General features: G+C 43.9%; 1 protein-coding gene across 2 annotated transcripts in view; it reads right to left on the bottom strand.

Moving 5' to 3' along the window:
- Positions 1-13,025, bottom strand: part of LOC140536725 (roundabout homolog 1-like) — a 269,345-nt gene that overhangs the window by 17,336 nt on the left and 238,984 nt on the right. For both annotated transcript variants that reach the window (XM_072658699.1, XM_072658700.1), the window contains 10 exons: positions 12,564-12,735; positions 9,844-10,049; positions 8,502-8,583; positions 8,201-8,366; positions 7,882-8,048; positions 7,658-7,779; positions 3,034-3,268; positions 1,807-1,928; positions 1,268-1,439; positions 194-391 (listed from right to left, as the gene is read on the bottom strand). In XM_072658699.1, the coding sequence (XP_072514800.1) occupies positions 194-391; positions 1,268-1,439; positions 1,807-1,928; positions 3,034-3,268; positions 7,658-7,779; positions 7,882-8,048; positions 8,201-8,366; positions 8,502-8,583; positions 9,844-10,049; positions 12,564-12,735 (1,642 nt within the window). The remainder of the gene's footprint in view (positions 1-193; positions 392-1,267; positions 1,440-1,806; positions 1,929-3,033; positions 3,269-7,657; positions 7,780-7,881; positions 8,049-8,200; positions 8,367-8,501; positions 8,584-9,843; positions 10,050-12,563; positions 12,736-13,025) is intronic.

Below are 13,025 nucleotides of genomic sequence, written 5' to 3'. Positions count from 1 at the left end.
TCCTCTCAGGGAATCAGAAAGATGTTACAGCAAGCAATGCATTCACTATGGCTCACTAATCTGGCAAACCGATCTAATCTGGGTAGTTTTTGTGGAGATCTTCTTTCAAATACACTGTATATACACTGCTTTTCACAGTTTGCCATATTTATAAGCCAGATCAGTGGAAATGTCTGTGTCCAAATATACATACCTTTGCGAATGCCTGCATAGCTGCTGCTGAGGCCACTCCTCTTCTTGCGGTGGCGGTACAGCCACACACTAAAGACCATGAGCACCACCCAACAGGTGGCGCCGATCCCAGCGATGAATGCGGGCTGCTTCACTACATCAGAGATGTGAGAAAATGTGTCCAGGTCATCCATGCTTTCCAAAACCTGGCCAGACGAGTCTGCAAAAACGACAGCAGGTGCATAAACGGTCAATGTTAATGCTGCCATGAATGCCTAATGGGCCCTTTTAGTAAGAACCCTCATTTAAACATTCATACAGCAGCAAAAAATGAGCTATAAAGGACATCTGTGGACATGCTAATGTTGCCTGGATGAGCACAGCATTTCTGTTCCTGTGACTGGTAATATTCTAGCTATGAAAGTACAGATCTGATACTGAGAACATGATAAAAAAATGGCTGATGCTCCATCCAATACTTGGGGAGTTGGTAGGGTGGTGATCATCCAACATTCTGACCTCACAAGCGCTCTTGTTTCTGAGTGTAGCGACAGTAGAGACAGTTACTCCTACAAAAGCAGGATAACTAAGTCTTAAGTCTTTAATTCCCTTGAATTTGGAAGGAATAAAGAATGAATGAACAGGTGTCCCAATACTTTTGTCCATATGTGTCATGTTCATGTTTAGCAGTTATGTATGTGTGTACAGTGTGTGCGTATGTGTGTGTACCATCAACAGAACTGCTGAGGCAAAGCTATAATTATTTGCGCCTACTTAAAACCCCAGGACCACAGCAAGTGCCAAGCCAGTTTTATACATTACAGCAGCAGAGACCTGCGAAAACAACAGATCAAACCTGCTAAGACCACTGTACACATGTTTGCCAGGTTTTCTGTTTGCAGACTCCGAAAGGAATAACTGTAGAGTGTGTGTACGGTGCAGTGTTTTGCCTATGCTAACTGTGGCTTTAGTAATTCAGAATCCGAGTTCATGTTAAAGCTTGTCTGAACCACTAAGTCTAATTGCGGTGTTTATGTGTTTACGTATGCTTCTCTCTCTTTGTGTGTGTGTGTGGTATTGTATGAGTTGCATTTACCTAGCTGAAAAAAGGTGACATTACTCTTGACCCCTGGGCCTGCCCCGTTGCTGGCGGCGACCTCCACGCTGTAGCGAATGCCAGGGGACAGGCTGGGGATGACGACGGAGAAGGTGGAGCCATCCACAGTCCGGTTGATGTGGTAACGGCTCTCATTGCCAAGGCACCAAATCTACAGGGGGAAAGGGAGGGGGAGATGGGGAAAGATTGAGAAAACAACAACGATCTTCTCATAAGGGACAACATCACTTCACATCACGAGTGACAAAACTAATATTAACCTCTAATATTTTATTATGTTATAATCAGGTTTTTCACCATTGTGTTAGCGTGTGGGTAACTCTGTTCCTTACATTTGCTTTTATTTGTAGGTCAACGGCCAAAACTCATTCAGTTGTCTTCAGGCTAGTCATGAATCAAGCACTAGGGGGCAGTATACTGCTTCTGCAGCGTCTGATTGCCCCCTTTATATATTACCTTCTACACGCCACCCATTGTTGATATACTGATGTAGCAGAGCTCAGATGTTCCCCTATTACCTTGTACTCCTGCACCACTCCATTCTGCTCCTCTACTGGAGGCGGTTGCCAGGCGACCACGATGGCTGTCCCGTTGGTGTCACTCTTAGTCACAGTGACCCTACGCGGGGCGCCACTGGGAGCTGCAATGACAGGAGAAATATATCGAGTTAAAACTAATGTGAACCAGTTCTTTTTCCCATTGCAATTTATTTGCCCCTGGTTTCCAGGCTATTGCATCAGCTGGACTTATTGTACCACCAGGCCTCGGATACAAGCCTGCCCTTTCATTACTGTGAAGCCTTGTATAACCATATAATGCCATGGCTGCATAGGCATGACCTGAAATTGTTTGGGCATTGTTTGCTTTCCCTGTTTCCTCCAAGGAATATGGTTCTACATTGAGTCCAAGTCTCATTGCAGAGCTCTTCATTAATGGAATTCCTCTCAGACCTTTGAAACAGTGTGTGAAATTCCAGACTCATCACGCCTCCCACGCTTTAACACTCGTTTACTGTAAAATGCTCTATCCCCTGAGGTCACAGGAACTCACAAACGGTGAGCTGCACTGCAAATATGTATCTTTACAGGATCAGGAAATGGCTAGGGGAACTCAATTTGCTGCTTATTCTACTGGAGAGAACAGAATTAATTACAAAGTTGCAGTGTATATGCAGTGTGGTTCTGACACAGGGCTGATGAGTGTAATTAGAATGAGTCAGTTCTGCTTCGGGGCTGTGCTGCTTAATCACTTTGTGCTTAAATATAATTCAGACTGCGTGGAAGCCAGTGGCCCAGGGCTGGGCCCTGCTGGAAGAGCTCAAAAAGCAATTAGCTACACAATTTGTACCTTTCACTGCTACAGTCCGTGTGGCACAACGTGATACGGAGTGGTGAGACACTTACCGTGAAAATTTCACAACAAAAGCGAACATCAGAGACACACACAAACACATTTACTGCAAACCAAATGCCTGGGCTTAACTCTGTGCTAGCACCATTAGCGATACCATCACTGAAAGCAATCTCTGGGTTTCTAGTTTAATAAAAGGCTCGTTTTCGGGTGCCTATAACACATGAGCTGGAATAATGATGAGCAGTGTAATCTAGCTGGTTAGTGGCGTGTGAATAATAAACGCGAAGCTTGATGAGGCAAAGAGGAGACATTGATTGTGAGAAAATTGGCTAAGGAGTCTTCTGTCGCATCATGGAGGAAGCCAAACACACTCGTCTACGGGTTGCACTTACCCTCCTCGAGCGTCCGGACCACCTTCACTTCGCTGTCCACGCCCTGGAACTCATCGAAGAAGGGGCGCACTTTGAACTCGTAGGTGACGCCCTTCTTGAGCTGAGGTACCACGGCTCCATCCTCGCCGGGAGTCCGCACCTCGAACACGCCCCACTGACCCCGGGGCTCACCCGACTCAGATGAGGGCCGGTACATAACCTTGTAGCCCTGGATGTACTGAGACTGCTGCTCCACCTAGAGGACAGGATGAGAGCAACATATGGTCATTGATGTTTACTGAACATCACAGCGGAGATGTAGGTTTGGGTACTAGATACGTGGATAACTAAAAGGCCAATTCTCAACCAATCGTATTACAATCGTATTACATGAACTGGGGACAGGGTCAGGTCAGGGACACCCAAGGCTCAATGATGCACTGATCCATGGAGGCCCCACCTCACAACTTACAGGACTTAAAGGATGTGCTGCTAACAACTTGGTGCCAGATACCACAGGAAACCTTCAGAGGTCTTGTGGAGTCCATGCCTCAAATGGCCAGAGCTAACATGGTGGCACACGGAGCACCTACTCAGTATTAGGCAGGTCATTCAGTTGATACTTTAAGTAAAACACTTGGCAAAAACTTGGTAACGGCACTAAAACTTTTTTCCAAATCCTTCTATTTACCATCGATTTCTTGCCACTGTTGGAGCAATGCCAGCTCTCATAGGCCTGCACTGGGATTCTGTATAGCAGGGCATAATTAAGGAGCACATGCGCGGGCAAATGGCAATCTCAGCCTCAATAAATAACACGGCCTTGGGCTGCCTGCCTGGTAACCGTGGAGACGGGACGATCCCGAAGCAGACTGCGCGCCTGCGTTCCCTTACAGCTCCCACTTGCCGCTAAACCACAGCATGAGGTCAGCGGCGGCGGCAGCAGCAGCCGATTCCTCACATCCTGAGATCCTGCTTAGGATACAGCCGTAGGGCATGATGCAGAATCCTAGCAAAGAGAAGCTCTCAAAGCGGAGCCAGAACAAGAGAACGTTCTACAGGGCAACCAGAGAAGACTGTAACGTGTAGCTCCACTGAGGGTATTGCTAGCTGTACTCTAACGTGTCTGATCTGCACCCAGCTGTTTCACTTCCACAGAGTTGTGAAGAATGTGAAAGTAGTCAATCCCACTTTATGCAGGTCAGAAACCGTCCGAAGAGTCCCACGCTTTTCCTCACTAGCACACATTATCTTCAGAGCACGCCAGTCGATAATGAGAAGGGAAAGCTTCTTTTCTTTCAAACACCCGAAGAAAAAAACAATTCCCAGCCAGATTCCAGAAATGCTGGCCATCCAGATGCCTGCTGCCCCCATCAACTCCGTCCCAGCTAAACTATTTACATTCTGCGTCTGTGTTTAGAACGCTCGCTCTGACGTGTGTTTATGTCAGCTCATTCATCAAAGTGAACACACTTCCGTGGGCCTGGGAAGGGGCTGAGAGGCAGAAGAGCGGAGAATGCTTGGGATTGTTTAAACAACCTCTCCTGGCCACGCTGATAAAAACTCGTTTTGTCAGCACAGGTGGTCCTGGTTAGCCCACAAGTAGGTCTCCTTTAAGTGGGCCGGCCACGCAGCATGGGCCAGTTCATGGCGACGCACTGATCCACTCACCGTACACAGCTTAACACTGCACTGAACACACCGTACACGGCCCGATTCGGCCTGCAATAACAAAGAGCAGTGTGTTGCTGACAGACTTCAGGCTAAGAGGGCTCTTTGTAAACGCAGAGTTGGTCGGGTTGACTGAGAGTACATCAAGAGGAGAAACAGAGCCTGCCAGGGGGGTTTAGGAGAGGCTGAACTGGTCGCGTCTCGCTGCAACCATCCTGATGGAGACCGCAAATAATTCACGGACGGAATCAGTGTAAACATTGCCATATAATCATATGTCATTCCTTCATCAGTGTAAAGACTAGGGATGGATGTGGGTTGGATATGTGGATATCTGAGCTTTGCTGAATTGAGTATTCAAATAAGGCATGTGGAGTTGGGGGGTAATTTAAAGTTAAACTCTCAGAGTAGAGATACACTATATGGACAAAAGTATTGGGACACCTGCTCATCTGTTGTTCATTACAAAATCAAGGTTATTAGAGCACCAATCATCATTCCAGAGAACACAGTTCCACTGCTCCACAGCTCCATGCTGGGGGGCGTTATACCCCTCTAGCCCATTAGACATAGCCATGGGCAATAGGTTTATGTTTGTCTGCTCCAGAAAGTCCTATTCTATTGGAAGTACTTCTCTACAGGGACTAGACAAGCTGTGTGTGTGTATCTGCACATCTGTGCCAGTGATAGGTGCGACTTAAAAGAAAGGGTGTCCACAAATATTTGAACATATACAGTCATGCCCGAAAGTATTCATACCCCTGTCAAAGTTTGACTTAAATTTACTTTTATTTAACCAGAAATTATATTTTTGCCTGGAAATGACACAGGCATCTCCCAGGAGATAACACGATGATGTACAAGAGGCATCATTGTGGGAAAAAATATTTCTCAGCTTTTATACACATTTGAACAAAAAGTGGCATGTCCAAAATTATTCATACCCTTCTCAATAATTAATAGAAAAGCCTTTATTGGCTATTACAGCAATCAAACGCTTCCTGTAATTGCTGACCAGCTTTTTGCATGTCTCCACTGGTATTTTTGCCCATTCATCTTTACTGATGAGCTCCAACTCTTTGAGGTTCGAGGGTCTCCTTGCCATCACCCTGATCTTTAGCTCCCTCCACAGATTCTCAATTGGATTCAAGTCAGGACTCTGGCTGGGCCACTGCAAAACATTAATGTTTTTGTCTGCTAACCATTTCTTCACCACTTTGGCTGTGTGTTTTGGGTCGTTGTCGTGCTGAAATGTCCACCGGTTTCCAAGGCCAAGTTTCTCTGCAGACTGCCTGATGTTGTTGTTGAGAATCTTGATGTATTGCTCTTTTTTCATGGTGCCATTTACTGCGATCAAGTTCCCTGGTCCATTGGCTGAAAAACACCCCCAAAACATTAGGTTCCCACCACCATGTTTGACAGTGGGGATGGTGTTCTTAGGGTTGAAGGCTTCTCCTTTTTTACGCCAAATGATGCACACATCATTGTGGCCAAACAATTCAATTTTTGTTTCATCTGACCATAAAACAGAACACCAGAAGTCTTCTTCTTTGTCCAGATGAGCATTTGCAAAGGTCAAGCGGGCTTTTGTGTGCCTTTTCTGGAGAAGTGGTGTCCTCCTTGGCCTGCGTCCGTGGAACCCAGCAGTGTGCAGTGTCCGTTGAACTGTCTGCCTTGAGATGTCGCCACCAGCAGAGTCCAGATTCACCAGGATGGCCTTGGTGGTGATCCTTGGATTTTTCTTCACCTCTCTCACTATTCTCCTGGCCAGCACAGGTGTCACTTTTGGCTTCCGACCACATCTTCTGAGATTTTCCACAGTGCGGAACTTCTTGTATTTTTTAATAATACTTTGCACTGTAGCCACTGGAACTTGAAAACATTTTGATATGGCTTTATAGCCCTTTCCTGACTTGTGAGCGGCCACAATGCACAGCCGCAGGTCCTTAGTGAGCTCCTTTGTCCTAGCCATGACTGTCCACAAACCAACTGCAGAGAGCTGCTGTTTTTCTCCTGTTGAGTTGATTAAAACAGCTGTTCCCAATGAATCAGGGTAATTAGGATGCTTTAAAACAGCTTGGACTATTTGGAATGGTATAGAACTTTGGATTTTCCCATATACTGTGACAGTTTTCAAAGGGTATGAATAATTTTGGACATGCCACTTTTTGTTCAAATGTGTATTAAAGCTGAGAAATACTTTTTCCCACAATGATGCCTCTTGTACATCATCGTGTTATCTCCTGGGAGATGCCTGTGTCGTTTCAAGGCAAAAATATAACTTCTGGTTAAATAAAAGTAAATTTAAGTCAAACTTTGCCAGGGGTATGAATACTTTCGGGCATGACTGTATATATATATATATATATATATATATATATATATATATATATATATGTGTATATATATATATATATATATATATATATATATATATATATATATATATCATAAATATCATGAATTAATCAATGGAGATCTGAATATGCTATACACCAAAAATCAGCAAAATCAGCTAATGTTTTTGAAAAAACATTTTCACAGAAAATGGTCAAGAATTCACTACATTTGGTCGTTATCTGCCATTGAGTTCTGCTTATCACTTTTGTAGTGAAATATTATGGATATATTTTTTTATCTCAATTAAATTAGTTATTTGTAATTAAATAACATTTATTTTTATATGTATTTATTTGATTGTTTATTTAAAACAGGACTAATATATTAAAACCTATTATACATTTATCTGCCACAATACTGATTCTATATTACTGAAAATAAAAAACACGTAATGTATTCTGCCACACAGGTCTAAAACGCTATGAACACAATGGATGAAGATAAATTACTTGTCTAGTTTGGTATCGGTTAGCTCTTATTGTAGCTAGTTCCTCATGAATAAGTAAAGCGGACCATGTATGGTTAAGCATGAGTGGTGAACAGCAGTGGCAGCAGGGCTGATGGTGTCTCTTACCGTCCACTGCACCCTGACTGAGGAGGATGAGAGGATGGTGGGGTTGTGCAGGTGAACCACCACGTCCCCCAGTTCCTTCTGGATCTGACGGTGGTCCACACCCTGGATGGTGGGAGGGGTGTCTGAAGACACAATGCGGTGGAGAGAAAATCACAGTCAATAACAATTCTAAAGGCTTTTCAGATTCGTTTATTCATTAGAATTAGCACGATGATGCAGGTCACCTTGTGTTCGGATGGCGTCTGTGATGGGGCTGGGGTCGCTCAGGCCGTAGGCGTTGGCTGCCCTCACTAGAAAGAGATACACTGCACTGGGCTTAAGACCCTTCAGTATAAAGGACTCTGTCTTCACATGGTCTGCAAGGGTCACCCAGCTGCTTCCAGAAGCATGGCTAGAGTTAGGAGAGAGAGTGGTAGAGAGAGGTGTGGAGAAAGAAAAAGAGTCAATCATAAGTCAACCCAAACAAAGCCATGTCTTCTAGCCCTGAAAACATCTCAGAGATGACCCTCAGGGCCAAAACACAAACCCCCACACTCAACTCACCTGAAGGCCTCAATGACGTAAGATGTGGGCGTGGCTCCATTAGGGCTAGCCTTCCAGGACAATGTGACGGAGGTGCGGGTGACATCAGTGACCTCAGGCTTGGAGGGTGCGCTGGGGATCAGGTTTGGGTCTGTGGGTCTGCCAGGCTGCACTGCCACTCCAAACTCTGACAAAACACAACCACACACACTCATCTCAACTCAGAACAAACTCCAGACCACTGACTAACTGCAAGCTAGTTAACAGTGGTCTACGCAGAGATGGGCAATTTCCTAGTATCTAAAAGAGAAAGGTGCAATACCTTCCACAGCCAAATAGGCCTTCCATGAAGCTTCACCACTGGGGCTTGTGGCCACACAGGTATACACTCCCGTATCTCCGAGCTGCGAGTCAAAAACAAACAACCCACTCTGAAATCAAGTGCTTCCTCGTATAATAGGCATCTAAAGATGAGCCCGTATGAAGAGAGTGAAGAGACAATAGCAGCTGTGTATGAAAAGAGAAAGTGTGGGAGTTTAGCCTGTGCCATTAGAGGCAATTTTGCAGATTGCTGTGGAGGAGCAGTAGCGAATTGGCCATACGGCTGTTCAATTGAATTGTTAAAGGTCTCTGTAACTGGAGCACTGTCTGTAAGTGCTTCATGAAGTGTGGCATTTGTGTATTGCGTGGAAGTGCATTAGTGTACTGCGTGGCGGTGGATAAGTGCATTGTGTGGAAGTGTTAAGCCAGTGCACAGTGACCTAAAGTTCATCATCAAACACCAACATTCGAATGTTGCCAGCTGACAAAAGATGTTGTTTCAGTATAGGAACTAGCATGCCTCCTCAACAAATCTGAACAGGATACAACACTGCAGAACGGTGTGAATGGAAGCATCACTCTAGAAAAGTCTTAATGAGGGTGGAATATTCCAGAACAGTGGAAACGGCAAAGCACATTCTATCACAGTGTGGCTTTGTGAAAGGAGAAAACGGTCTGAAACAGTGCATGGCTGAAAAGTGTGAATTACAGAAAAGTTCCACAACACTTTGAATAATGAGAACACGAGGACAGGGCATTCTAGAATAGTGTAAATTGCTGAACATATTCTAGAACAGTGTAAATAAGTGGGGATGTTCTAGAACAGTGTGAACTCCTGACAATGGAATAATAATAGGTATAATAATATACGTATTCTAATAGAATAATAGGTCATTTTCTAGAACAGCATCAATGTGTCCCCATTGACACTGTTCTAGAATACTGAACTTTGATTTCACTGTTCTAGAATATTGTGAGGGGTAATGAGGGTAAATATTCTAGAACGTTGTCAATTGGGCAATATTCTAGAACTATGTGAAAGAGGGTATTCTAGAACAGTGTAAATGAGGGTGAATATTCTGGAACGTTGTCAATTAGGGAATATTCTAGAACTATGTGAAAGGGGGTATTCTAGAACATTGTCAAATGGGCACTATTCTAGAACTATGTGAAAGGGCGAGAACATTCGAGAACAGTGTGAATGAAGAGAACATACTAGAACAGTTCTGAATAAGGGTGAATTCTAGAAAAGGCAAGAGCATCACAATCACACAGGTGTGGCACACCACACCAGTATTTGTGAGTTTATAGGGGAACTTTGGGTCAGTGGGTCAGTGGACTACCTTGGCGTAACGGATCTGCAGCGCTCCGCTGTCCAGCTGAGAGATGCGTGAATCATGAGTAGACACCAGCATGCCGTCCTTCCTCCAGAGCAAGGTTGGCGTGGGAGTTCCTGTAGCTACACAGTTCAGTAGCACCGTCCCGCCCACTGCTACTGTCTGGTTCTCCGGACCCTGTCGGATGACCGGAGGTGGCCGATCCGAAACCACTGTTGGAAAATGGAGATAAAGGAGTATGAGTAGAGTAGAAAACAGAACCCCAGGATAATGAGGGAGGAGAAGAACGCCGTAAACTACAGGAGGAGAAAAATACAGGGAAGTAAATAAAGCAAGGTGGGTGGCGGTGGAAAAAAGGCAGAATTACATTCCAAAAAAAAGCCTCCAGCTACTGGCTAATCATTTGGCAGCAGTGCCTGACCTACACCAAAGCCCATCCAAACACCTAATAAAAAAATCCCATTTAGACAGCAAGCTTTCACTTTCACATCAGTGGCAAAATGAAAAAAAAAAAAACCCCACCAAGACTCAAAAGAGGGGGTGGGGGGAGGACTGGGAGGGGGTTACACCTGAAAAATAGCCAGAGGCAGAGACGGCCGATTATTAACATAGACGCGGAGTGGAGAAAGCACAGGGGGAGGGGAGGTGGGATAGAGGGGGACGAGTGCAGGAGTAGCTGGGTTAGATTAAATCAAACATGCTCCATCCTTGTTTCATTTCCATTAAGTGTAATTGAGTGTACACTGAGTGTGGGAGACCCATTTCGGGCCTGCCTGTGCGTCTGTATGGCAGAAGAGGGAGAGCATTAGCATTACCATATCATTACCCAGCGTCCAAAAGCTGCCATTGCTGCTTCAGCCGTCCAGACAGGCTCTGCCTGGTGCCACCCCAGGCAATTATGTTCATTAAACTAATATATGTACGTAGTGCAGCCACTCACACGTCCAGTCTGTTTGTGCAGGGGGTAAGCTCTGTTTTGCTGCCGGGTGATGATGCAGGTGCAATTACTTTTTTCTAACGGACCTTGAAGGGTAGAGCAGCGATTTTAATACAGCTTTTTAATAACTGTTGTGATAATTATTGTTATCATTTCCAGTGCCAACTGGGCGAGAGGTCAGCACGATGTCTCGCCAAGCCAGAAGAGTGAAGGCAGTGTGTGTATGTGTGGGTCTATTTTTTCAAGGGGGAGGAATAAATTGGCAAGAGGGAATTATAGACAAGGACACTGACAGTCTTTGTGTATCTGGTTACCATAGAAACGCAGCATTTTTGAAGCAGTATGCCTGAGCCTCATTCTCCAGCAATTATTACCTGAGGCAAATGCAGGACAGCCAGAGAACCCCTGCATTCACAGTCAAAACGCAAAGACCATCATAGACTAAACCTGTAGCGTCCTATGCAGAGGCACACACTAAAATAAGGTGCTTCAAATGGTTCTTATGTTATAGAACAAACACTTCTGGTTCCACGAAGAACCATGTTACAGATATACAGATGTATGAGCATGGAGTTTGGTATAAAAAAAGGTAAAAAATAAATCTAGGTAAATCTAAAGGTTGCCTTAGACTGTTAAAGGTTCCTTACACGCAAACATGTTTATTTATGGAACCATTTGAAGCATCTTTATTTTTAAGACTTATTTATTTATACTTATTTTACTTATATATATATATATACACACACACATTCAGTTTGGTCAAAATAATTAATGTAGTGATTAAAATAATACTAAAATAAAATGATGTAATTGCTGCATCTAAAAAGATACTGTTAGGATAGATCAGAATAGAGGTGTTTTTTTGGCATGTACTCAAGCAAGATGGCAAATTTGTAACCTGCATATGTTCAGCATAGTTTAGTTCACTATTGTTTAGCATTTTAAATTGGAAACATTACACAGCAAATGTAGACCTCAGCCTAAATCCATCTAAAGCTTGTCCAATCTCAAAACAGTTGCTATGGCAGAATGTGAGTGGATGAAGCAGCAATAGATCAATTATTGCACTCAGACCCTGTTTACACCTGGTCACTTTATGTGACTAGCATCTAGATTGTATCCTGATAAGATTTTAGTGAAAGGCACTTACACTCGGTAGTCAAACACAGGTCTCTGGTTAGTCAGACTGAAGTCCACTGAAAAAGTGTGGGGCGGAATATTGAGTGGAAATTACTACTGATGTTTCGGTTGTACAGGAAGGTGGTTTGGTTGTGGAATGTGTCCTGGACAGATTGATGTGTTTACACTGCTATAACATGTGGCTTAAATGCTAAGACCACCTCCTGAAGTGGCTTGAGTGATCAGATTTGTATTAACGCTTTAAAAAGCCAGTGTTGACCTTATCCAGATATAATCCTGATCCTCAAGACTGATGAATTGACCAGGTGTAAATGGGCTCTTACTTAATACCCAGTGTGTAATCAAATTGTTATAAATAGCTATACATGCAGGTCCTGTCTAGAGAACGGCCTGTCCAACGTCGCAACTATGAAAGTACTGTAGCTATAAAAGAACACATTTATGGGATGCATAGACGGTGGTCTACACCTTTCACTAGTCTTCTCACAGCAAGATAGCAGAATGAGTAATTCAGTAATCAAGAGTGGCTTCAGTATGGTATTTTACCACCCCCACCACCACACAGTCTTAATCACACTCCTCATCAGCAGTACAGTTACTGTAGGTGTGTGACAGGGACCATGCGGTTTGTGTGTTTTTTCCCTCTCACCGTCTGTGACCTCCAGCAGAGCCTTGGTGATGACACTGCCGGCGATATTGAGCGCCTGGCAGCTGTAGAGGCCTCCGTCTGAGCGCTGCATGTCCGTGATGGTCAGATCTCCTGTCTGAGACACAGAAAAACGACTGGAGGGCTGCGGGGGCTGGTAGGAGAACAGCAGGTTCTGCAGGGAGAGGAAAAGAGGAATAAAGGAAAGAAAAAGAAAGATGCTTTAAAAAAGACATAAGTAACCCAGAAATGTCAGCTGTATTGTGTGTGTATATATATATATATATATATATATATATATTAATATATATCAATTAATATTAATGCATTCCTCTATAGCTCACTAAAACAAGCAGAGAGATTCTGTTAAAAGAATGAATTATACAATTACAACTGATACCACATTTGTTTTCATTAGCAGACGAGGAGATATTTTACCATGCTTGTATACAGACATACAATTTC

This window comes from Salminus brasiliensis, chromosome 16 (assembly GCF_030463535.1).
Source record: "Salminus brasiliensis chromosome 16, fSalBra1.hap2, whole genome shotgun sequence".
In the NCBI taxonomy this organism is placed as follows: Eukaryota; Metazoa; Chordata; class Actinopteri; order Characiformes; family Bryconidae; genus Salminus; species Salminus brasiliensis.
This window is presented reverse-complemented; position numbering and strand designations above follow the sequence as displayed.